Source organism: Leptodactylus fuscus, chromosome 2 (assembly GCF_031893055.1).
Source record: "Leptodactylus fuscus isolate aLepFus1 chromosome 2, aLepFus1.hap2, whole genome shotgun sequence".
Lineage (NCBI taxonomy): Eukaryota > Metazoa > Chordata > Amphibia > Anura > Leptodactylidae > Leptodactylus > Leptodactylus fuscus.
Window position 1 is genome coordinate 80,340,637 of NC_134266.1, and position 27,536 is coordinate 80,368,172.

At 41.4% G+C, this 27,536-nt stretch overlaps 1 protein-coding gene across 1 annotated transcript in view; it reads left to right on the forward strand.

The window, feature by feature from the left end:
- Positions 1-27,536, forward strand: part of MOV10 (Mov10 RNA helicase) — a 62,122-nt gene that overhangs the window by 12,484 nt on the left and 22,102 nt on the right. The window contains exons 5-10 of the mRNA XM_075264061.1: positions 9,068-9,317; positions 9,887-9,982; positions 12,006-12,168; positions 12,980-13,134; positions 16,130-16,303; positions 25,297-25,444. Coding sequence (XP_075120162.1) covers positions 9,068-9,317; positions 9,887-9,982; positions 12,006-12,168; positions 12,980-13,134; positions 16,130-16,303; positions 25,297-25,444 — 986 coding nt within the window. The remainder of the gene's footprint in view (positions 1-9,067; positions 9,318-9,886; positions 9,983-12,005; positions 12,169-12,979; positions 13,135-16,129; positions 16,304-25,296; positions 25,445-27,536) is intronic.

The window sequence follows — 27,536 nt, forward strand, 5'->3', positions numbered from 1 at the left end:
TGGACTTATCCAAGCATCTGAAGAGCTTTCTCCGCAGCCAGGTGCCTGCTATTGATTGTACCTGAACTGGCTTTCATTGTTTGATGTACAGCTTCATTCTGTCCATTGACTTGATACTGGAAAACCAATTGTCTCCTGAAGTTTCTCATGTTTTTTGGTTTCTGATTGTGGAGCATTTATTTCTTGTATGGTTTCTGTGGTGATAACTTGGAATCCATATTCAGCACAACTCCATCTGGTTGGTGCTGGTGAAGGGGTTTGGGCGTTTGGAACCTCTCTCAGTGCTGTATAGGATTTAAACCACTACTGCTCTATCAGCCAGATCCTGCGAATTTCTGGAGGGTTTCTATCAGAGGCCTTTCAAGGCCCCTTCAGAACTGAATTGGTCTCTTGAAAAAAAATTAGTTTTTGCATTTTAAAGTTTCACTCTTTGCCTTTCAGAAGCCATCATTTTTTTTTTTTTATCTTTCCACTGATAGAACTGTATAAGGGTTTAATTTATGTGGGACATTCTATTTTGTAATGGTATTGTTTTTCTATTCAATGTACTGGAAAGCTGGAAAAAAAAAAAATGGAATGGCGTGGAATTGGATAAATTCTGTTTACGCAACTTTCTTACAACCTTCATTTTTTAGAGTTCACTTTGAAGCCAAAATGACGTTTTCTGTGTTTTGTAGATCAGTGTGATTATGGCAATATTACATTTATAGTTTTTATTACATTTTAATACCTTTAAGAGATACTGGCCTCTGCCCGTGACTTCGTCTGCGGGTTGTTAGCGTCGATGTTTCGCCTATATTCAGCAAATTGCTGCCATCGATGGTTTGCCTGCTCCGGCATTTTAGCAGCTCTCAAGCTGTCCTGCTGCTGACCTTGTTCCTCACACTGTGATTGTTCCAGCATCTCAGCAGCTGTCTGGGACACCACATAATGAGCATGTTGTTGGTGTTGATGATCCGCCTGCTCCAGCGTTTCGACAGCTGTCAAGCACTCGTTCCTCACGCTGTGCCTGTGATTGTTGTGGTATCTCAGCAGCTCGCTTGGAAGCCATATAATGAGCGTGTTGTTGGCGTTGATGATCTGCATGCTCCAGTGTTTTGGCAGCTCTCAAGCTGGGCTGTTGCTGAACTTGTTTCTTGCACTGTGCCTGTGATTGTTCCAGCATCTCAGCAGGTCACTGGAACGTCATATAATGAGCGTGTTGTTGGCATTGATGGTCCGCCTGCTCGAGAGTTTCGGGAGCTGTCAAGCTGGCCTGCTGCTGAACTCGTTCCTCGAGCTGTGCCTGTGATTGTTCTGGTATCTCAGCAGCTCACTGGGGCACCATATAACGAGCGTGTTGTTGGCGTTGTTGATTCCCTTCAACTCTGCTTGAGGAGAGCTCTGTGACTTCTGGCTTCCTTCATAACTGCCATTTGCGACAAATTAGATTTTCTTTTTCCAGGCGTGTTTAAAATGGGCAAACTGCCAATTTGGATTAAGGGCGATTGCTCAGAGATAACAGCCCTGGCTTTCACAGAAGGTGAGATAAGAGCAGTGTAATATAGTATGTGACCTGAAATTCATAACTGTCATGAAGCCATGTCATTTACTGGGATAAAAAGTAGCCTATATTTTAATCGAAGTTACTATCTATCTGTGTGCCAAATTTCATCCAAATCCGTTGAGCCCTTTTTGAGTGATTGAGGAACAAACACACAAACATCCAAACCCACAAACTTTCACATTTATAATATTGATAGGATAGGATTCAAAGCTTTAAAGCTTTTATTTTTAAACACCACCACCACCTTAGAGGTCTTGAACCCCAGGGCATCTAATCGCTAACACAATACATTGCAATGTTAATGCAGTGTTTTGTACAATACAGTGGATAGTCATAGATAGTGTGGTTTGTCTGGTTTCTTTTGTGTTTTAGAATCTCTGTAATAGGCTCCCAGCTGTTATGGTAATGGATCGCTGCCCCGTATTACGTTCAGCGATCAACCCCAAGCTGCCAGTACCCATGTACTGCTGGGAAAACGGTGCTTTGGGCAGGCTTGACCAAGACATCAGATGAGTATCTGCGATCAGAGTGGACAATAATCATGAATATTGTGCCTCTTGGAAAAGGGTTAAAAGAAAAGGCAAATAGTAGACGCAATTACCATAATCAGCAAATTGATTAGAGGAAAAAAGTTTCTAGAGGTCTAGAGCTTAATCATTAATGGGAGCTGACGAGTGCCCATTGAAGAAGTAATATATGACTTTATATAGCTGATCTTTTTAGAACCGCTTCCTGTTCAGAAGGAAGCTGTAAGGCTTTAGTAGGGTTTCAGAGAATTTGTATTCCAGTTACTTGAGAAATTATATTAAAGGTTTTGGTCCAGTAACAATAGATCACCAGACACTACCACTACAAACAGTATACATGTAAGATCATATCGCCCCCACCCTCTTCAGCACACATTAATTTCTTATGGAGTTCTTCTGAAGCTGCTAATTGGCCCCAGCAGTCATGCGACCACACAGGCCTCAGGAAGAGACCTCATGCCGTCATCCGTTTTGCCCAGACAACCTTTTTTTAAGTAGCACCATAATATTTAGTAATGTTTGATAGACAGTTTGTGAGTCATAGTTCATACACCCATACATGATTAATAGTAATATAGTGTAGTTGCCTCAGAAAGAACCTTGGCAAACTGATTATTAATGTTCAAAGTTTATAATATTAGGTGTAATCATTTTAATACTGAATCGCCCTCTTATCCAGGAAGTATAGCTGTGAGTATGATTGCAAAATGTAAGGGATTGAGGAGAGGAGCAGGGCATAATTATGTTCAATATAATAGTGTTTGAGCTCGTTCATAACACTTTCAGTTTGGAACTCTACCATTGGTCCATGCTAAGGGGAGCAACAACTTATCTTGCTGTGTAGCAAGGTCCAGGTGTTTATAAGGTAGTTAGGAGTTATTTGTTTGCTTTAAAATGTACTTTTCCAAATTCAGAGATGAGATCTCACTTATCGTAAAATCCGTATTTATCACTCGTATTTGAGACCTACTATTGGTTTCGTAAAGTGTATCTAATGAACAATGAGAAGCCAAAAACAGACTAAACCCTCCTTAGGTATCCCTAATGTTGAATTCCTTCTCTGCATCCAAAACTAGGAGCAGAGAAGGCTTAGGCCTAGTTCACATCCATGCATGTGTTTCTAGTCGAGGAGACCACTTGGGGACACCCACCCAATGGAAACCAAATCCGCATAAAAAGCGGTTACCTTAGGGAACTGGGTACGCCTTAGACTATAATGGGGTCTGTGTGGTTTCCGCATGAAAAAATGGAAGGAAACTGACCCAAACACAGATGTGAACCGGGCCTGTAAACAACTCTGGACAAAATGGCAGGTTAGCAAATTGTGTGGTTGTGTTTGGGTTTGTGGGGTTTGTCAGGTGCCAATCTGCTCTCCAGTTGACTAGTTTGTCAAGTAAAGTAAACAGTATCTTTACATGTCATCTAAGATCTGCATTTAATAAAGAATAGAGATGAGCGAACACTAAAATGTTCGAGGTTCGAAATTCGATTCGAACAGCCGCTCACTGTTCGAGTGTTCGAATGGGTTTCGAACCCCATTATAGTCTATGGGGAACATAAACTCGTTAAGGGGGAAACCCAAATTCGTGTCTGGAGGGTCACCAAGTCCACTATGACACCCCAGGAAATGATACCAACACCCTGGAATGACACTGGGACAGCAGGGGAAGCATGTCTGGGGGCATAAAAGTCACTTTATTTCATGGAAATCCCTGTCAGTTTGCGATTTTCGCAAGCTAACTTTTCCCCATAGAAATGCATTGGTCAGTGCTGATTGGCCAGAGTACGGAACTCGACCAATCAGCGCTGGCTCTGCTGGAGGAGGCGGAGTCTAAGGTCGGACCTGAATGGAGACTGGTGTGGAGCGATCTTAGACTCCGCCTCCTCCAGCAGAGCCAGCGCTGATTGGCCGAATTCCGTACTCTGGCCAATCAGCGATGGCCAATGCATTCTATTAGCCCGATGAAGTAGAGCTGAATGTGTGTGCTTAGCACACACATTCAGCTCTACTTCATCGGGCTAATAGAATGCATTGGCCAATCAGCGCTGGCCAATGCATTCTATTAGCTTGATGAAGCAGAGTGTGCACAAGGGTTCAAGCGCACCCTCGGCTCTGATGTAGCAGAGCCGAGGGTGCACAAGGGTTCAAGTGCACCCTCGGCTCTCCTACATCAGAGCCGAGGGTGCGCTTGAACCCTTGTGGAGCCTCGGCTCTGCTACATCAGAGCCGAGGGTGCGCTTGAACCCTTGTGCACACTCTGCTTCATCAAGCTAATAGAATGCATTGGCCAGCACTGATTGGCCAGAGTACGGAATTCGGCCAATCAGCGCTGGCTCTGCTGGAGGAGGCGGAGTCTAAGGTCGGACCAGAATGGAGACTGGTGTGGAGCGATCTTAGACTCCGCCTCCTCCAGCAGAGCCAGCGCTGATTGGCCAAAGTACGGAATTCGGCCAATCAGCGCTGGCCAATGCATCCCTATGGGAAAAAGTTTATCTCACAAAAATCACAATTACACACCCGATAGAGCCCCAAAAAGTTATTTTTAATAACATTCCCCCCTAAATAAAGGTTATCCCTAGCTATCCCTGCCTGTACAGCTATCCCTGTCTCATAGTCACAAAGTTCACATTCTCATATGACCCGGATTTGAAATCCACTATTCGTCTAAAATGGAGGTCACCTGATTTCGGCAGCCAATGACTTTTTCCAATTTTTTTCAATGCCCCCGGTGTCGTAGTTCCTGTCCCACCTCCCCTGCGCTGTTATTGGTGCAAAAAAGGCGCCAGGGAAGGTGGGAGGGGAATCGAATTTTGGCGCACTTTACCACACGGTGTTCGATTCGATTCGAACATGGCGAACACCCTGATATCCGATCGAACATGTGTTCGATAGAACACTGTTCGCTCATCTCTAATAAAGAACTTGGATAAACATTGGTAGAGGGTGATAGAGGGTTTTCCCGGTTGGGGGAGGCATAACTAGGGTGGCTACAAGCCTTTTGGACAGTTGTGTGTCCCATTCACATATTGCAGAAAAAAATCTGCTGTGGAAAAGCTGCGGTTTTAAAAGTTGTAGCATGTGAATTATACTAAAAGTCCGTAGAGTCAAAACTGCGATATCTCAACGAAAAAAATAAAAATGCGAAAATGTTTAATGCGTTTTCGTGGGGTTTTTTCCGCTGTGTGTGTATTTTGCTGCAAGGGTAGCCTAGACTTTTCGCTGAAGCTCCCTCAACTTGGCAGTAATAGAAAGAGTCACCAGTTTATTTTGATTATGATCTCTAAGCTATGGATTTTAGGGTGGTCTTTCACTGCTTGGTCCCTCTTCACACAACCCCACAGTTCTACTGCACACAGTATCAATACGCAGCTTTACTGCACACACTCATCCAGTTGTGCACACAGTATATTCACATAGCTCAACACATACACAAAGTACATATATACACACTGCTCTGCTACACAAAGCCTGCTCCCCTTGATATATTTACACAGTTCTACTGCACATGCTCAAGTACACACACAGCCCTGCTATATATAAATGCACAGCCTGCTGCACACAGTTTATTCACACAGCACTCTAAAAACAAACTAGTATATCATAATACCCATTATTCCCTCCAATAGTAAAGCCTTGTTGCTTCTCCTCCCATGCATGTAACTGGTCGCGTGTTCATTACATCATGAAAAGTCTGTGACTTTAGAATCTGACACTGCTGAAGTCAGTGGTGCAGAATCTATTAAGGATGGTAAAAGCTCCTAAATTTAAGGGGGCCACACGGTGGCTCAGTGGTTAGCACTGCAGCCTTGCAGCGCTGGAGTCCTGGTGTTCAAATCCCGCCAAGGGCATAAAACCATCTGCAAGGAGTTTGTATGTTCTCCCCGTGTTTGCATGGATTTCCATCCCATATTCCAAAAAAGACATACTGATAGGGAAAAATGTACATTGTGAGCTCCATGTGGGGCTCACAATCTACATTTAAAAAAAAAAAGGAAAAGCTCCTAAATTTAAACAATACCTCCAGTTTTATAAACCACTTATCATAAATGATTGTTGCATTTGAATGAATGTTCTGCCTTTTATTGTCAATCTGCCTACTTGTTTCCATTATATTCATCTCTGTATTCAGACTCACACGTACAGCTCTATGGAGAAGGAAGGAGTGGAATAGAATGCTCCTGCCAGCTGATTAATTCATCTATTCTGTGCAGTAGTAGCCTCTTATCTACAAGCAGTGTGCATGGAATAGCACAATATAACATCAATTTGATTCTTTATTTTTTCTTTCTCCCCTCTTCATAGACTAATATTTAGAAAGTAACTCTGCTTGAAAAGTGGAGAGGAAAACCCATTTCTTTAATAAGCTATATTAAGTTTCATATATTAACCTAAACGTTTCATGTATGACAAGGTATTTATAACTGGGGGTACACTTTAAGCGAGCACAAGTTATATAGAAAGTTGGGCAGATCCTCCAACATCAGAATATTCCTACATGTGAACACCCATTGAAATTTTAGCAACTTTTTGGAGGTGTTTTAGTAAATCAACTACCGTATACAGTCATGGCCAAAAGTTTTGAGAATGACACAAATCTTATATTTTCACATGATCTGCTGTCCTCTGGTTTTTATGTGTGTTTGTCAGATGTTTTTATCACATACAGAAATATAATTGCAATCATATTATGAGTAACAAAAGCTTATATTGACAGTTAGAATGAGTTAATGCAGCAAGTCAATATTTGCAGTGTTGAGCCTTCTTCTTCAGGACCTCTGCAATTCTCCCTGGCATGCTCTCAATCAACTTCTGGACCAAATCCTGACTGATAGCAGTCCATTCTTGCACAATCAGTGCTTGCATTTTGTCAGAATTTGTAGGTTTTTGTTTGTCCACCCGTCTCTTGATGATTGACCACAAGTTCTCAATGAGATTAAGATCTGGGGAGTTTCCAGGCCATGGACCCAAAATCTCTCAAAGCCATTTAGTTATCACCTACCTTTGCTTTATGGCAAGGTGCGCCATCATGCTGGAAAAGGCATTGTTGATCGCCAAACTGCTCTTGGACGGTTGGGAGAAGTTGATCTTTTAGGACATTCTGGTACCATTCTTTATTCATGGCTGTGTTTTTAGGCAAGACTGTGAGAGAGCCGATTCCCTTGGCTGAGAAGCAACCCCACACATGAATGGTTTCAGGATGCTTTACAGTTGGCATGAGACAAGACTGGTGGTAGCACTCACCTCGTCTTCTCCGAATAAGCTGTTTTCCAGATGTCCCAAACAATCGAAAAGGGGATTCATCAGAGAAAATGACTTTACCCCATTCCTCAGCAGTCCACTCCCTGTACCTTTTGCAGAATATCAGTCTGTCCCTGATGTTTTTTCTGGAGAGAAGTGGCTTCTTTGCTGCCCTCCTTGAGACCAGGCCTTGCTCCAAGAGTCTCCGTCTCACAGTGCGTGCAGATGCACTCACACCTGCCTGCTGCCATTCCTGAGCAAGTTCTGCACTGCTGGTAGTCCGATCCCGCAGTTGAAACACTTTTAAGAGACGGTCCTGGCGCTTGCTGGTTGGTCTTGGGCGCCCTGGAGCCTTTTTGCCAACATTGGAACCTCTCTCCTTTGAAGTTCTTGATGATGCGATAGATTGTTGATTGAGGTGCAATCTTTCTAGCTGCAATACTCTTCCCTATTAGGCCATTTTTGTGCAGTGAAATGAATAAAGTGCACATGTTTCTTTAGAGATAACCATGGTTAACAGAAGAGAAACAATGATGCCAAGAACCAGTCTCCTTTTAAAGTGTCCAGTGGTGTCATTCTTACTTAATCATGACAGATTGATCTCCAGCCCTGTCCTCATCAACACCCACACCTGTGATAATGGAGCAATCACTGAAACGATGTTAGCTGGTCCTTTTAAGGCAGGGCTGCAATGATATTGAAATGTGTTTTGGGGGATATAGTTCATTTTCTAGGCAAATATTGACTTTGCAAGTAATTGCTGTTAAGCTGATCACTCTTTATAACATTCTGGAGTGTATGCAAATTGCCATTAGAAAAACTGAAGCAGTAGACTTTGTAAAAATTAATATTTGTATCATTCTCAAAACTTTTGGCCATGACTGTATACTTGAGTATAAGCTGACTTTTTTAGCACATTTTTCATGCTGATAAAGCTCTCCTCGGCTTATACACGAGTCAGGGTCCACGGAGCACAGAAAACTGGAAGTGGAAGGTCCTTTAGTGCTACTGCTCTGTGATTGGCTGGTCACGTGACTGTGATGTCATCAAAGGTCCTGTAGCTACTGGTATGTAACATCTGCAGATAAGGTTGAGTCTAAATCCTAGTAGCTCCGCCCACACCAGATTCCGATCACATGGTCATGATGTCATCAGAGGTCCTTTAGCACACTAGGATTTAGCATCTACCCTGCAGATGAGTGGCCAGGATTCATTGTGTCTTATGGAGGAGAGGAAGCTACAGTAAAGTGAAGCACACAGGGACCTTCCTTTAGTTACTCTGCCTAGTAATGTCAGGCATTTGGGGTTATTAATTTAATTTAGTTTCAGTAACTCCATGCGCCTCACATTAATAACAGTTAACCCCATCATGTCCCTCATATTAACCCCTGTGTGCCCCATATAAGGGTTACTAATATGTGAGACACATGAGGGTACTAATGAAGGACCTTAATTATGAAGATACCTAATTATTACCTCCATATGTCCCACATATCAGAAATTTATGTGAGGGACATGATGGGGTTAACTGCTATTACTATGAGGCACATGGAGTTACTAAGCTGCAATGCACATGGCCAGACTTTTTATCTGTAATGGTGGATTTCCCCCCTCGGCTTATACTAAAGTCAATAAGTTTTCCCAGTTTTTTTGTGGTAAGATTAGGGGTCCCTGCTTATATTCAGGTCGGCTTATACTCGAGTATATACGGTATATTGTTTTAATTCCATGTTCTTGGTCTTTCCTTCACTTTAGGAGATATATACAAAATTTCTGTGAATGCTGTAGCAGCGTATTATGGCTATTATCCTGTGACTATTGTGTTTGAGTTCACAAGAGGAAGTGCAGAATCCGAGCAGAAATTTCTTATTGGGAGGTTCATTTCTGCAGTTTCTAACAGTAAATTAGCTGAGGATCTGGCACCAACATCTAGATATGTCCCCTATCAAAGAAGCCTTTTAAAGACCTTCACAAGAACGGAGGAGGATGGAATCCCACCTGACAGGTCAGATTCAGTTCTTTCAATAGTAATTGAATTTTTTTTTTTCTTTTTTTTCATTCTTGTATCTTTAAATATTGCTTCACTATTTAAATAGGATCTTTCACCAAGAAGTCTCTTTTCATCAATTAATAGCTTCTGCTTCACTGATTCTGACAGAGTTAATGCTGTTAATTTTGGTGCCTGATAAACTATATATACTCTGTATATTCAGGAGGGCAGTGTCAGACTGGAGCCAGCAGAGTGTGAGTCTGAGCTTTGGCACTGGCTGCCTCTGATTGGAGCTCTGAATCATGTCCCCCTGCCTGACACTGCCTTCTGGCATTACAAAGCTTAAATAGCATATTGGACACCAAAAGTGTATGTTCTTTGTGCTCAAGAATGGTGGTGGCTAGAGAAATTCAAACTGTGCTGGAATTAGTGGAGTGGAGCTCATTAACAGTTCTAAGAACTTAAATTAATGGAAGTGGTGGGAGGTTGAGTATCCAGGACCAGAAAGCAACTTGTTCAGGTTAATCTGAATATCTAGACATTCCTAAGGTATAATTGGTGATCTGTTCTAATTCTTTCCCCAGGTCTGTAGTCTATTCTTTGGAACAGAAGGTTCCACTTGATCAGTTTCGCCCCCTGTTAAGCCTGAGAGAAGCTATAAGACACGGACAGTTCTCAAGGTACAGTAGGATGCAAATGGTATTTATATTTAGTTTGGTTTATCACTGTGCTAAGATGCCAGATGCAGTTTTAGAAGAGGGTCTGTGAATATTTGCACATTTGTTTCACAACATGCAAAATGCAATTCTGTCTTCTAAAACTGTGGCTGGTGAGGGATAACGCTCATGGTAATAAAATTGGGTGATCTAAGGTAACCACTCTGCCTTCAACTATGGAGCACGTTTCTGTATTTAGAGAGATTAGTTATTTAAGTTAAAAAAATAAATCCACATTTTTTTTTTTTTTTTTGGGGGGGGGTTGTGTGTGTTGTGCTATGTATACATAGTTGGTTCTCAGTAACACTTGTCTTGTCCTGTATTATCAGTACAATTATCTCATCTAAGTCTTTGTGGCTCTGATCTTTTAAAGGGAGTCTACCAATATCAATGTTTAAATAAGCATATCTCTGCATAGCCTTTAGAAAGGCTATTCTATGCATACCTTTCATTCATTGATCAGTGCCGCTGTGTTTGAATTAGCCTGGATTTTCTCATATGCAAATTATTCTGCAGGAGCTCCGGAAGCCTACTAGTGATGGACTTGTCAGGTCACATGCCCCTTCATCTGCAGAAGAAATCTTAATATATTACAGATTCAGAGCAGGATCATGCTTTATCTAGCACTTTTGGGAAAGTAATGATGGTGACAGCCTCTCTAAACAAATCAGTGGAAAAACTCATCACAGCTCAGAAAAGCTGCTTATGCAAGATGGCTGCCCAGTTTTCAGTTCTAGAAATCTGAATTTATAAAAAAAAAAACAAAAAACACTTTAGCTTAAATTTTTTGACCCGGAAAACCTCCAAACCATTACAACAAACAGAACAATTTTGTGATCTGTTTTCCTGCAAAATCATAAGGCCACATAACAATCAGATTAAAACCTGTAGTTTTTGACCAATGGCAGTGCCGCACCATGTGACTACATGCTCTACCCTAATGCTAGTCATGGACATGAGATTTGTCTTATTTGTAATAATACATTGGCATAACAAACACTTAGTGATCGTTTTTTGGCTGGCTAACAACCAGGGAATAAATCTAACTTGGCAGGTGGACAGTTATTGGTTGTGCAAAAGTGTGTTACAACCTAATGGCGAGAAGCGTGAATTGTGTGTTTCAACTGATATTTATGTGAAAGAGTTTTTAATATGCAGAGTTATGGCTCAACTTTATCATATAAAAGTGTATAACACTTATGAATACATAAGTCTCCGTACATTACTATATTTGAGATTCTACTCTTCATCTGTAAGAAAAGGCTTTTTTTTTTTTCTGTAGATTGTGAGTCCCACATAGAGCTCACAATGTACTTTTTTTTTTCCCTATCAGTATGTCTTTTTTTTTTTGGGGGGGGGGGGGGGAAATATGGGATGGAAATCCATGCAAACATGGGGAGAACATACAAACTCCTTGCAGATGTTTTTTTTGTCCTTGGCGGGATTTGAACACCAGGGCTCCAGCGCTGCAAGGCTGCAGTGCTAGCCACAGTGCCACCGTGCAGCCCCTGAAAAGGCATTTTCTCCTCAATATTCTTCACATTAATAGAATAAAAAGAAATCTGCAACTAATATATTAGAAGATATTCTATAAGCAAGATTTTCTTAATTTTGCAATTAGGAAACTGGAACAATTGCAAAAAAAAAAGTGCTAAAGTGTCATAGGCTAAGGCCACATATACTAGGTCCACTAAGCTATTAGCCACAACAGACACCACCTACATCAGTGGACCCACCTACAAAGCTCAAACTGGTTGGTTTTCATTGCGAGCTTTATTCCTGCAAACGTGCTAAACTCCCCCTGAACAAAGAACTGACTTGCTGCAAGTTGAAAATCTGCAGTATTATGCTTTTTTTTTCTTTTTTTTTAGCAGTATGGTGGAATCTGTATAAAACCTCTTCACTTAGTTAACCTGCTGTGATTACGTCACGTACGGTCCTAGTCCATGTTCTTTAAGTGAAAATGTTTATAATTCTATGATTTCAGTAACTTGCTGCTCACACCTCTTGCGTTTAACAACTATGATGAGAAATTTCACTTGCTGCTACACCTTGAAGAGATACAAATGGAGATTGACATCCGAAAATATGATAAACATCGGCAGAAAATGGAACGTGATAGAAGGGACAACCATCTCTTAATTCTTGATGTAAGTGGGCTTCCGTTTTAAATTGTGATTTTTAATAATGGCTGTAAAGACAAATGGAGGGATGGGGGAAGATGGAATTTGTCAAACCCTGCACTCCAGAATTCTGGCATAGATAGAAGATGTCTGCTCCACCCTCTCCAGTTTTTGAAGAAGTTACAAAAATTCACTCCCAGAATCAGCATGACAGTCCTGGATTTGCCTCTCTGCTGCGGAGTACAGTGGTGAAGCAGTGCTCTGCATTATCATTCAGCTCCTGTCTTTCCATAGAAGCAGGCATGGGCAATGTAGCATTGTGAAGAACAGGACAAAGTTACCGTAGTTGTCGTGTTTTTTTTTTTTTTTTTTGTTTTTTTCCTACTCTATTTTACTTGGTGGGAAGGGGGGGAACACAATGAGGGAGCACTGAACTGTGTGGGAAACAATAAGGAATCCTAGTCTGGAGGCCTCGTTTAGGGAGCATTATACTGTGTGGGGGCTGCAAAGAGGACATTATTCTGTGTGAGTATCACGGGGAGGAGGTGTTGTACCGTGTGAGGGAAAAAAGAGGGGCATTATAATGTGTGTGGGGCCTAGGTGGCACTGGACAGGGTCAAGGAGACATGAGTGGTGGTAGAGGCATGGTTTATATATAAATTGAGCCATACTCCCCAAATTTTGTCTCTATTTCAGTTCTCTGATAGCTAGATGGTATGCAAACTAAAGTACTGGGTCACCATTTTACAGCATAGTCCCCTCTGGAAGATAACTTTTTATGGCGTATATGCTCTCACCTTAACACTGCACAATTATGTTTTCTTTTCTGTTGTCTTAGGTGCCAGGTGTAGCTGAAAGTAGACCTTCTGTACTAAAGGGAGATCACCTCTTTGTAACTAAGTCTGATGAACCCGAATCTCCTCAAAAAATTAGCTACAAGGGCTATGTGCATGGTATCGAACTGGAGAGGGTCAAACTTGGATTTTCTCACAAGTAAGCACTTCAATGTTACCTTCATGTATTTTATATACCTTTTAACTAAAGAGACCAAGGATTTAAAAGGGGGTTTTCTGAATTGACTAGAAGGGGTAAATGTGATCAAACTTATTCGGTTACCATTACAGCACTGCTGCTCCTGTATAATCTATTTGCTTGTAATGGTATATGGCACAGGACTGCTGACGCCTGTCTTTTACTACAATATTTACATGGCTACATTGCAGGTGTTGGTGACCTCAAGTCTATTGGATCAATGTTGTCAGTAATCTGTATAAATTGTAATGTTGGTTAGCTGCAGATCCCTTCTTCAAAGCATGCTCCTCTCCAAATTGCATTTCTGGAAGACTGTGGTGTTTTTGAGCCATCATGGTTTTCCATGGCAACATCCTGAATGCTGGCAAAAAACTCCCTACATTCTTGGTCCCACTGCAGAACATGCACTTTTTAGTGTAATTTGTGACTCTGAGCTGATCTTTTCATGTACTTACTGGTTTCTTTACAAGTCCACCCCTAGATGTTTCCAATATGTATATTTGCATTCTGATGATGCAGGTTGATTATCAATATACTAATTGAAGGCAAACTGTGATCTTTTATTTATAACCTACTACTTCGTCCTGGCCGCCTGGGACTTAACGCAAATGGTCGTAATCATACGTCCTATGTCGCCCTCCTGCTCACTATGTAACTAATGGCTAACTTCAACTCTATTACCCCACAGTTGGCGCTAACCTCTCAAATGCAGCTGTCAAATATGAGCATGGCATTTAAGGGGTCCACTTTCATAATGCCCCACCTGTGGGGTGAGATCGGGGGTGCCAGTATGTATTTTCAACAGCTCGTGGTCTGACCAGTGACTCCAGGCTGCCAAGACCCCACATATCTGGGGGCGATGATCCTGCTGTGATGGGAGAGTCTGAATTTCTCTATATACTGCTATCCATGTGTATTGCAGTTTATTGTACTGAAACTAGTTCAATAAGTTATAGGCACCCAAAAAATGGTGTCATTACAAAATGCATATCATCCCGCAAAAAACAGCCCTCCTATAGATATGGCTAAATCACAAGAAAAATAGAAAAAAAAAATATAGCTCACACAATGTGAAGGCAAAAACAATAAAAATCACCAAAACGTTAGAACAAAACTGGCAGGTGGGAAGAAATATGTAAGTGTCGAAAGACACCAGAAGTGATCATAGGAGCTAATGGACAAATAGTAGGGAATTTGGGGTTCCCAATGCACTTCGCACATGTCGCATGTCACAGGAAACTAATGCACACTACACCCATTGATAAATTCTTAAATGAAAGATGGCTTTTCAAAATGGGGTCACACCCTTGTGGATACCACTGTACTGGTACCTTAGGGGCTCTGCAAACATAACATGGTGTCCGCTCTAAAAGCCACATAGCTCCCCTTCCTTTCCCTTTTTGTTATGTAGATTGAGCCCCATATAGGGATCACAATGTACTTTTTTTTTTTATTTTTTCCTATCAGTATGTCTTTTGTAGAATGGGAGGAAATCCATGCAAGCACAGGGAGAACATACAAACTCCTTGCAGATGTTGTTCCTGGCGGAATTCGAACCTAGAACTCCAGCACTGCAAGCCTGCAGTGCTAACCACTGAGCCACCATGTTGCCCCTTAGAGCTCCCCTTCCTTTCTGTGCCCTGCTGTGTGCCTAAACAGTTTGTGCCCACATGTATGACACTGTTGTACCCAGGGTAACATACTTAAACTTCTCTTTGGATACAACCCGGCACAGAAGGGAAGAAGTGACATGTGGTTTTTGTAGCATAGACATTTTGGATGACATGATTTTTTTGCAGAGCCCTGAAATGTCATGTCAATTTTTCCAGGAATACACATTTCAGTGTCCAAGATGTTGTGCCCAGCTTTCATCATAGATGAACATTGCAAAAGCCATTGTACCTTACACAAGCTTGCTGCAACATATCGAGCACTGAAGTGGCATTTCTCTGGAAAAAATTAAATTTCTTTTTCCACTTTTCATCATTCATTTCTGGAAACTAAATTAATGCAAAACTCAAGGGTTAAAAATGCTTGCTACCTCAATTGTTCCTTTTGATGATTTTATTTTTCTGTGTAAAGACTGTAATGAGCGAGAAGAAGGGGGGAGGGGATGCTCGCTACACTACTTCATAAATCCAGTGATGCAGTTTCCAAAATGGGTTGCATCTGTGGATTCCACTTCACTGGCAACCCATTTGAATGGGTTTGTCCTGCATGTCCGACTTTGTGAACTGTTAAATAAAAAAATTAAAAAAAAGTTTCACCGCGGAGACCACAAAACACGAACGGGTGGACACTGTCTGCCGGGTTTCCGTCTCCTGTCGGCAGACAGTGACAAAGGTGTGAAGCCGCCCTCCCCTGTATTTTGCGGGTCAGCGTGATCAGCGATACCAAACTTTTATATAGAATTTGTAATGTTTTGATACCTTTTTTTAAAAAAATTATCGCAACTATTAGCTCAATACAGCCAGCACCTGACGCTCTCTCCATGCACCACTTCACACGCAACCATGTACATATACATGATTTTACATGAAGGGGTTAAAAACTGAGACTTTTTCTCCTTCATCCCCTTGTGAAAATGAGAACTTTGGGGATAAAGTGTAATTTTAGTAATTTTTCATTTCCACATCTCAGTTGAGTATTGTAAGCTGCCATTTTCTTGCGGATGAAGGCGGTGCTGGAGAGTTCTCTCGCAGCATTGGGGACGCCCCCAGTGCTGTTTGAGTTTTGGAGCCCTGCCCCCAGTACTGTGAAAGAACTCATTTGCATACTGACGAAAACCGGATATATTAATATACATGGTAAATGTATTTGAGTAGTATGACTGTCTGAAAAGCAGAGCATTTCACTTTTAAACATCTCTAAATCTGCTCCTGACTCCCTTTGAAATACATGGGGGTAGTTTTGCTTTAAACTTACCCTAACTAATTTTCTATTTATTTATTTTTAGTCTTGTGCAGAAATTTATTCCTGGAATGCTGTTTGATGTCACCTTTACTTTTAACCGCTTGCCACTGATGATCCAACACAGGGCAGCAGATCTAGCCAAGAAGAAAAACCTGCAAGAATGCCTGTTTCCAACTGGATCACGACAACAACGCCTTGTTAATATAGACAGACTGAGGTAAACCTTGTCTTCATTTCTGAGGAAAGATGAGTGCATATGATATGAATCTTAATAGGCTCTCCAAGATTTAGGTTATTGATAACCTCCCCCCAGTGTACATTTCAGGTGATTGGCACAAGGCTATAATTCACTGCATAGCCATTACTATATAGATGACCAGATCCTTATCAGTCTGACATATCACTGTTCTCAGGGTTGGACATCAAACTTAAAGCCTCCAATTACTCCTTTACTGTAGCAGCAATATACAAACCTCCTGCTATTGAACCAAAGTTACTTTTTTCATGTGCTATGTGGCACTGGTAGTTGACCCTTGGCATATTATGCAGGACACTGCTAAATGTCTGTATCTGAAGGTTGCATAGATGGCTGTTTTCATGTAAAGATAGTGGCTTAAATGATCATGATTGATTTAAAGAATTAGAGAGTGTGTGTGTGTGTGTGTGTGTGTGTTACGTTACCAGTGCAGCAATATAAACCTAGTTAATGATGATATAAACAATATATAAAACTATTGTACAATCATAACAAGCTCCAAAAAATAACTTAAGAAATGTCTGACACAAGGCCACGGATATTAGGGGGGCCTGGCGGGTCCCTATTGTTGCAGAGTGCAGTCGCAGAAGAAAGCTTCAGAGTAGATTATATGGGTTAATCTTCAGTTTACTTATCAGAACATGAGGTAACATCCATCAGCATCTCTATATACAGCAATATAACAAGGAATACACTGGAAAGGAGTAACCATAGATAGATGCAGAATTCTGAGATATAGACAAGTCTCCATAGCATTATCATTACATGTATTCAGCACATAACAATAATAACATCGCCATCTAGTGTCCGGAAGCTGTAAGTTCCTCCAACACAGTATAATACAATAAGTCTATATCTGTTGCACATCTGTATATACCAACACCCTTTCTCAACAATAAAGACTTATTCAGTCAAACTTAATTTCTTCATCAGTTTCTGATGTCTTTCAGCATTCAATGCCTTAGTGAGAATATCGGCTGTCATGTCTTCAGTTGGACAATATTCTAACTTCAGCATTCCTTGCTCCTGGTAATCCCTCAAAAAATGAAACTTTATATCAATGTGTTTTGTTCTTGGATTAACTCTTTCCGTCTGAGCAAGAACAATGCAACCTTGATTGTCTTCATACAACTTTGTTGGTTCCAACAGTTGTTCTCCTAAGTCTGTCAGTAGTTGTCTCAACCATAAGACTTCTTGAGCTGCTTGTGCTGCGGCAACATACTCCGCTTCTGTTGTCGACAGTGTCACTATTGATTGTTTTTTACTAGCCCAACTAATTGGTCCACTTGAGAGTAAGAAAACATAACCACTGGTAGATTTTCTGTCAAGTGTATCTCCAGCCCAGTCTGCATCCACATATCCAGTTAAAATGCATTTGTTACTTGCAGGTAGTTTTAGTTTAACATCGATAGTTCCTTTCAAGTAACGTATTACTCTCTTCACGGCATTCCAGTCCATTTTATTTGGTTTTGACACCTTTCTGCTCAAGATTCCTACTGCTGCTGAAATGTCTGGTCTTGTAACAGTTGCAAGATACAGTAATTTTCCCATTGCTTTTCTGTACTGTTCGTTGTCTGGCAACATATTTTGTTCACTGTTCATCTCCTTCAGATAGTTGATTTCCATTGGAGACTTTATTGGTTTCGCATCTTTCAATCCAAATGTTTCAATAATGTCCTGAATCATGTGACTCTGGTTAAGAAGATAACTTCCATCTTCTTCTCTTTCTACTTGTATCCCTAGGTACTGTTTCACATTTCCCAAATCTTTGATCTCAAAGTGTTGATCCAGAATTTTCAGTATTTCTGTTACATCCCTTTCTTTTTCAAAACAAACTAAAATATTGTCCACATATATGAGTATATAGATCCATCTGTCTCCCAGTTTCTTTGTGTATAGACACGGATCTGCTTTACTTCTTTGAAAATGTTCATTTGTGAGCACTTCTGCGACTTTATCATTCCAGGCTTTAGCGGCTTGCTTTAAACCATAGATACTTTTCTGTAGCTTACAAACCATGTTTGGTTTTCTTTTATCTTTGTATCCTGGAGGTTGTTCCATGTAGATATCTTCTGTTAAATCTCCATTTAGGAACGCTGTCTTTACATCCAGATGTCTCAATTGCATTTGTTTTGTTGCTGCAACTGCAAACAAGGTTCTAATTGTAGTATATTTGACAACTGGTGCAAAAACTTCATCATAGTCTTCTCCATATTTCTGAGTATAACCTTTAGCTACGAGTCTCGCTCGATATCGTTCAGCTGTGCCATCCGTTTGATATTTTACCTTAAAAACCCATTTACATCCTATAGTTTTTCTTCCTTCTGGTAATTCTGTCAGTGTCCAGGCCTTATTATCACGCATGGATTTCATTTCTGTTTCTGTTGCTTTTATCCACTTGTTAGCTTCTTCTTCTGAGAGTTTTGATATGTCTTCCCAAGATGTAGGTTCATATATCTTGTTTGTACTCTCCTTGTATGAAAGACGTACAGGTGGTTTTCCCTTGTTCTCTCTTATTGAATGTCTTGGTTCATTGTTTGCCTGTTCTTGTATCTCTTTACTTTCAGTGTTTTGATTTTCGGCAATTTCTACTTCTTTCTCATCAGATAGTCCTGCATTGATATCACTGCTTTCATCATTTCTCATTTCCAGTGATGTCATTATGTCATCATTTAGATCCTCAATGAATGTCACACTGTTACTCACTGTAACTCTGTCTGTCTTGGGATCTAGGATTCTGTATCCTTTGCAGTTTTCACAGTATCCAACAAATATTCCTTCTATGGCTCTGTTTTGAAGTTTGGATCGTTTCTCTTCTGGAATAAACACAAAGGCTTTACAACCAAAAACTCTTAAATGCTTCACACTTGGTTTATTACCTTGCCATAGCTCATATGGGGTCTTTTTCAGTTTCCTTGAAAAAAGTCTGTTTTGCAGATAAGTGGCCGTCATTGCTGCTTCGCCCCAATATTTCTCTGGTAGTTTGGAATCTGTCAGCATACATCTTATCATTTCAGTCAAAGTTCTGTTTTTTCTTTCTGCTAACCCATTCTGCTCGGGTGTGTATGAAACAGTCTTTTGATGCTCTGTTCCATTCTGTTTTAAGTAGTTTTCTATTTGGTGTCCTGTAAATTCACCTCCATTATCACTTCTAATGATGATTGGCTTCCTTCGAAACTTGTTACTCGACTTTGTCACATAGTCTTGTAATTTACTGAAATCTTCACTTTTGTTCTTTATTAAGTATGTGACTGTGTATCTTGAATAGTCATCTATGAAAGTCACCATGTATCTATTACCTCCTGATGTGGTCACTTTCATGGGTCCACATACGTCAGTATGTACCAAGTCAAGTGGTCTTTTGCTTCTTGTTTCACTTTCTTTAGACACTGACACTCTTGTAGCTTTTGATTTTATACAACATTCACACTTCATGGTCATTGAGCAATTAGATATTAATAGATCTTTTGTCAGATGTTTCTTCTGTAATGCCATTATACTTTCAGGATGTCGGTGTCCTAGACGTCTATGCCATACATGAATACAATTCTTGTGATCATGTGTACATAACTTCACCTGTTCCTGTACAGTGTCTAGATGATATAATTGTTCTCCTGCAGTTACACTGACTATAACCTTGTCTCCTGCTAGGATTGTACACTTATCATCTTTGAATTTTACAGTAAGTCCTTTAGCTGTTATACGTTTTACGGATAACAACCCTCCTTCTAGTCCTGGAACATACAATACATCCTTTACTAGTACTTTTACATTATTTCCAGATTTATCAGAACAGATCAACATTCCTTGTCCAATACCTTCTGCTGTTATTCTGCTCCCATCTGCAAGATAAATGGCTTCCTTCTTATCTATATCAAGCTCAGTAAAGAAACTTCTATTACTTGTCATGTGACTTGTTGCTCCTGAGTCAATAAACCAATTTGATGATAATGATGATGACTTTTTATCAGCTGCTTTAAACGTACCATTGCAGTGATCTGCATGTGAGTTAGAAATGGAGCTTTTCACTTTCTGTTTACTGTCTCTCTGTTGTAATTTTTGTTGTTCTGCTTTCCATATAGTACAATTTTTCTTTAAATGACCCTTTTTCTTACATCTGAAACTCTCTTGTTTCTGTCTTGTGGCGCTTTTTATCTGTAACTTTAAGAGCATTCCCACTAACCTCTTCTGTGGATTCTTGTGTTTGCTCTTTCCTTCTCTGGTATTCATCTATGAGTCTGGTCTTTACAAACTCTAGTGTGATCTCTGCTTCAGGTCTTGTTTCTAGAGCGTTTATTAGAGCAGTATACGAATCTGGTAAGCTGCATAATAATATCGCTGCTATATGACTTTCCTGAATATCTTCACCAATAGATCTCAGCTGTGTTATCACTTCCATCATGGTGTATATGTGCTCATGCATGTCTTGCTCTGCACTTAATCTCATCTTGTACAGTTTCCTTAGCGAAAATAACTTGTGATTTAAGCTGGATCTTTCATGTAACTTTTTCAAAACTTGCCACATTCCCATTGCTGTATTCTCATTCATTATGTGAATGAGCTGATCATCCTCCACTAATAAGCTGATAGTAGCTCTAGCTTGTCTGTCTTTCTTCTCCCATGTCTGATCATTCTCATTGGGTCTATCTGTGGTGATTACCTCCCATAAATCATCCTTAGACAACAACATCTCCACTTTGAACTTCCATAACTGATAGTTCTCATTGTTCAGCTTAGCTACTGTAAGTCTGAGCTCTGAGCTGCTGTTCATCTTTAACTTATCTTACTTGGTTGTACAGACTTGTTCTGGAGAATTGTTTTGCATTCACAGAGTCCTCTTGTCTTCTCTGCCTGGTTGCTAGGCCTGGGTCTGTCTGGGTCCTGGGTGCCTGGGTCTGTCTGGGTCCTGGGTGCCTGGGTCTGTCTGGGTTCTGTGCCTGTGCCTGGGCCCATAACCTGTTGCAGAGTGCAGTCGCAGAAGAAAGCTTCAGAGTAGATTATATGGGTTAATCTTCAGTTTACTTATCAGAACATGAGGTAACATCCATCAGCATCTCTATATACAGCAATATAACAAGGAATACACTGGAAAGGAGTAACCATAGATAGATGCAGAATTCTGAGATATAGACAAGTCTCCATAGCATTATCATTACATGTATTCAGCACATAACAATAATAACATCGCCATCTAGTGTCCGGAAGCTGTAAGTTCCTCCAACACAGTATAATACAATAAGTCTATATCTGTTGCAAATATGTATATACCAACACCTATTGGGGTGGTTTTTGTTTTCTTTGTTAATTAACAGGCCGTTACCTGCTGGAGTAACCCCTTCTGTTTTCCCCTTCTGTGTCCCATATCATATTGCTGAGGCCCTGTGGAGGGCAGAAGGGGAAGCTGCTGTGAGCACGAGTGGAAATCAGTAAATGGGCATGCAATCCCCAACAAATACTGTTGTTTTACTCTGGTTTCTTTCCCAATCCCAGAATATAATGATTGGAGGGCCAGGGAAGGTGAGGGGACATAAAAGAACCAATTATACTCTCCTCTCCTTCGCTTTGGCATGACTCCCTGCAATCTTTAGGCCCCTGTAGTGACATCCCAGATGTAATGTGACATGTGCCACCATCATTATATGTCGTGGCACTGGCCTTGCCCAGTGAAGTCTGTGTCAACACTGAAAAGGGCCAGAAGCCACAGGGAGTGTGCCGGAGCCTAGGAGAGGTAAGTAACAGTGTTTTTTGTTTTTGTTTTTTTGTTTGTCACCTCCCCTTGGTCTCTGATCATTATACTATGGGAGCAGAATACTGTGTGCAGGGGCTGCTGTGCGACATAAGTGTGTGTAAATGGAACTTTATACTGTGTGGATGCCAGGAAAGGGGGCACCATGCTGTGTGGGGGTCCCCCAAGTCAAAACTATTCTGGGGTTGTCAACCTTTGCTTGTTATGCCCCTGGACTGGTCTAGCCATTTAGATATTTTTATTATGCCCGCCCACAAAAACGCACACCCCTAAATATTAAAAAAAAACAAATAATGTAGTAAAACTATAAAATTGCATAATTGAGACTTATAATAACTTTTATTAAAACTTACCGTGCTTTGCCTCTGGTCAATTGTCACAATCAAAACCTCAAACGTTCCCCAAAATGGTATAAATAAAAAGTATATCTGGTCAGGCAAATGCTCCTCAAATAGCTCCATATATTTCCACTCAAAAAGAATCCAAAACTTTGGGAGGAAAAAAAAAATTCTTTAAGGAATAAAAACAAAACTAACAAAAACTATATAAAATTGATATTGTTATATTCATGCCAACCCATAGAATACTTGTAATGTCATTTTGACTGCACAGCGATTGTCATAAAAACGAAGTCCTTAAGTATGTTGCACAAACTACTTTTTCCGCTAATTACACCTCATTCTAATTTTTTTTTTTTTTTTTTTCCAGCTTCCTAGTACATTGTATAGAATATTAAATTGTACCAATATGAATTATAATTTGTCTTGCAAAGATTAAGCCCTTGTACGGCTTGGTGAACGGAAAAATTAAAAAAATTATGGCTTTCGGAATGGAGGGGGGATATTTTAAAAGAAAGGAGGGGGGGGGACGGGGGAGAGCTGTGGCAGGAAGGGGTTAATATTTTGTGGTATCTGATTTTTAGGTCGTATAAGAGTACAAGCAAAAATCTACAAAGGTGTACATGGCCTTTAAAGAAGTCCGACTCACATGAAGCCTATGGGAGTTGCAAATAGTGGCAATAGTAATAAATAAGGTACCTCTTCTCTACCTGGTCCTTGGTTTCCAGCGGTGGCTGTTGTAGTGTGCCATTTGTGAAGAGGTGTTAACTGAGACCTGTGATTGTCGACAGTGGTCACTTTGCATAAACTAGACGTCACTTCTAGACATGAGCGAACAGTGAAATGTTCGAAATCCGATTCGAACAGCGGCTCAATACTCGACTGTTCGATCGAATATCGAACCCCATTATAGTCTATGGGGAAAAAATACTCGTTAAGGGGGAAACCACTATTCAACTCAGGAGGGTCACCAAGTCCACTATGACACCCCAGGAAATGATGCCAAAACCCTGGAATACAGCAGGGGAAGCATGTCTGGGGGGCATCTAACATGCCCAAATCACTGTATGACGTCTGGATCCCTGTCAGCTTGCGATATGCGGGAGCTGACTTTTTTCCCATAGGAATGCATTGACCAGCGTTGATTGGCCGAATGCCATACAGAGTACAGCATTTGGCCAATCAACGATGGTTCTGCCGGAGGCTCGTCTGTGAGGAGGCGGAGTTTGATATCAGACCAGAATGGAGACTGCTGTGGACTGATCTTAGACTCCGCCTCCTCCGGCAGAACCAGCATTGATTGGCCGAATGCTGTATTCTGTATTGCATTCGGCCAATCAACCCTGGTTAATGCATTCCTATGCCGAGATGTAGCAGTGCTGGCCGTGCGCTCAGCTCGACTGCATCTCTGGTTTAGCCGAGCTGAGCGCACGGCCAGCACTGCTACACTGGAGATGTGAACCCTGCTGCACACTCAGCTCTGCTGCATCAGAGATGCGCTGAACCCTGCTGCACACTCGGCTCTGCTGCATCAGAGATGCGCTGAACCCTGCTGCACACTCGGCTCTGCTGCATCAGAGATGTAGCAGAGCTGAGTGTGCGCTGAACCCTGCTGCACACTCAGCTCTGATGCATCTCAGCAGCCCTGAGTGTGCAGCAGGGTTCACATATCTGATGTAGCAGTGCTGGCCATGCGCTCAGCTCAGCTGCATCTCTGGTGTAGTTGAGCTGAGCGCACGGCCAGCATTGCTACATCTCGGAATAGGAATGCATTGACCAGCGTTGATTGGCCGAATGCCATACAGAATACAGCATTCGGCCAATCAACGCTGGTTCTGCCGGAGGAGGCGGAGTCTAAGATCGGTCCACAACAGTCTCCATTCTGGTCTGATCTTAGACTCCGCCTCCTCACAGAAGAGCCTCCGGCAGAACCAGCGTTGATTGGCCGAATGCTGTACTCTGTATGGCATTCGACCAATCAACACTGGTCAATGCATTTCTATGGGAACAAGTCAGCTTGCGCATATCGCAAGCTGACAGGGAACCCGACCAGATAGAGCCCCAAAGAGCTGGGTGAGTAACATTCCCACCGAAATAAAGGTAATCCCTAGCTAACCCTGCCTGTACATCTATCCCTGTCTCAGTCACATAGTTCACAGTCTCATATGAACCGGATATTAAATCCACTATTCATATAAATTGGAGGTCACCTGATTTCGGCCGCCAATTACTTTTTCCGATATTTTTTTATTTATTTTTTTTCCCGATGCCTCCATTGTTGTAGTTCCTGTCCCACCTCCCCTGCGCAGTTAGGGTGCATTCACACTGAGTAAACGCTAGCTTATTTTGTAGAGTAAAATTACACTTGTAAATTTTGCTATCCCATTGACTTCAATGATTTTTTACTGGCGTATTTTTTACTGGCGTATTTTTTACTGGCGTATTTTTACACTTGTAAAAAAATATCATTGAAGTCAATGGGATAGCAAAATTTACAAGTGTAATTTTACTCTACAAAATAAGCTAGCGTTTACTCAGTGTGAATGCACCCTTATTGGTGCAAAAAAAGTGCCAGGGAAGGTGGGAGGGGAATCAAATTGTTAGCAAGTTTGCCACGTGGTGTTTGACTGGAATCGAACATCTCGAACAGCCTGATATCCAATCGAACATGTACTCGATCGAACGCTGTACGCTCATATCTAGTCACCTCTAATATCAGCCAGAAAACATGAAACTGCAGCTGTCATTGGAAACTAAGGGACATGAATACAAAATCGTAGCTTGGTTGTAGTAATTATATAATTTTGCCATAATTCCTAAGCTGGGCTTTATGACCATAAAGTGTTTTTGTTTGTTTGTTTTTTCCCTAGTCTGTATGACAAAAAACTTGAGAACAACCAAGAACAGTACATGGCTGTTAAGCAGATTTTGAGTGGGTTATCAAGACCAGCTCCATACCTCTTATTTGGCCCACCAGGCACTGGGAAAACTGTAACTTTGGTTGAGGCCATCAAACAGGTAAGGCTGGGCTAGCATGGAGGACTGCATTTTTTTTAATTTTTTTTTCTTCCTCCTCCCTCTGTTGTCTGTGTGTAATCACTATTTAGCACAGAGCTAGTGTGACCTTAGTTTCAAGGTCTTAACACTTTTTTTTTTTTTTTCTAAATATGAATCACCCCCCACTTCAAACATATTCAGTTTTTGTTTTTTTGAAGTTAGTAAAATACATTTGTCTGTAATATATTTCAGGACAAATATGTCTCGGGTTCCTTTCACACTGTCAATGTTTAGAAAAGTATTTGTAAGCCAAAAGCAAGAATGGAACCTACAGAGAGAAATTTACAACTGACATATTCGTAAGTCTTCTGTACCTTGGACCCACTCCTGATTTTGGCTTACAAATACTGATACAAAATGTTGACCATGTGAAAGTGGTTTTGATCTTTTTAGTTTTTATTTTCTAAATTGGTAGAAGAGGCAGATTATTTAGGGTCCTATTGGTGGGACCCCCTACAATCTTTTCTTTCTGTGTATAGCTTTCCTGTGTTTTTGGGTTATGTATTCTCATTAACCTTTTTCAGCTTTTCACCATTGTAGTAGGGTGTGGGAGCTGCACAGTTTCTGCAAGCCACTGTACAGTTATGGCGCAGGCGTAGGGTAATAACTTATACTCTGGCAGCCTAATGGATGAATCTGGGGTCGGTGACTGAACTGAGAGCAACAGTGCCTACAGTGTGTGTGCTTTTTTTTTTTTTGTTTTTTTTTGTTTTGTCTGGAAGGGATTGGACTAGGCTTATTAGCTACTAGCCGTGAGCATGAGACCTTATTACCTGCCAAGGGAACTATCACATGTTATCATGCTAGCTGCATATGTTCCCTCCCCCCCCCCCCCCCTCTGCTAAAGCTGACGCTGCCTGTGAAGTCCTCCATGCTGTTGTGAGCGATCTGCAGTTATCTCACCCCCATGCCCTGCTTCTAGTGTCGGGAGATTTCAACCATGTCTCTCCGGCATCCACTCTAATAGGCCTCGCTCAGTACGTAACCTGCCATACAAGAGACAACAAAACACTGGATTTGCTCTTTGCAAATGTAAGGGATGCATATAACTCATCTGCCCTACCGCCCCTAGGCAGATCAGATCACAACCTGGTACATCTGCGACCCACTTACATTCCACTGGTGCGCAGAGATTCGGCGGTTACCTGTACAGTGAAAATTTGGTCAGAGGGAAGTGTCGAGTCTCTAAGGGACTGTTTTAATATAACATTATGGGAAGTGTTTCAAGACTCATTTCCAGAGGATATTGAGGGACTCACACACTGCACAACAGACTACATAAATTTCTGCGTGGACAGCACGGTACCAACTAGAAAGGTGAGGTGTTTCTCCAATAACAAACCATGGATCAACTCTGAGATTAAAACTCTTCTCAAGGAAAAAAAAAAGAGAATTTTTAGGTCTGGGGACAAAAATAGCCTGGGGGCGGTGCGGAAACAGCTAAGACAATTGATCAGAGAAGGGAAAGCCAACTACAGGCGGAAGATAGAACTATAGATGGGGGAGGGTAGAATCTCGGAGGTGTGGGATAGTCTTAAGGCTATATCTGGGCACAAACAAACAACTAGGAGGCATCAGATAGGAGGGGACAGAAAGTGGCTTAACGAGCTTAATCTATTCTTCAATAGATTTGACTCCAAGCCAACACTCTCTTCACCAGCGTGTCAGTCAACTCCCCTCTCCTCACACACCAAGACCCAACCCCCACCGACCTGCAGTCAACTGCAATCTGACTATCTGATCCTGCAGGAGTCTCAGGTGTGTAGGGAAATCAAGAAGATTAAAGCAGACAAAGCTACAATGACTACTGACCCGTAGCACTGACATCCCACCTGATGAAGGTCCTAGAGAGACTGGTCCTGACACACCTACGCCCCCTAGTGAGCTCCGCTCTGGACCCCCTCCAGTTTGTCTTTCGGCCGGGCATTGGGGTAGATGATGCCACCTTCCACCTTCTTCACAGAACTCTCTCTCACCTAGAGAAACCCGGGAACACTGTGAGAATAATGTTCTTTGACTTCTCAAGTGCGTTCAACACCATTCAGCCAGGGAT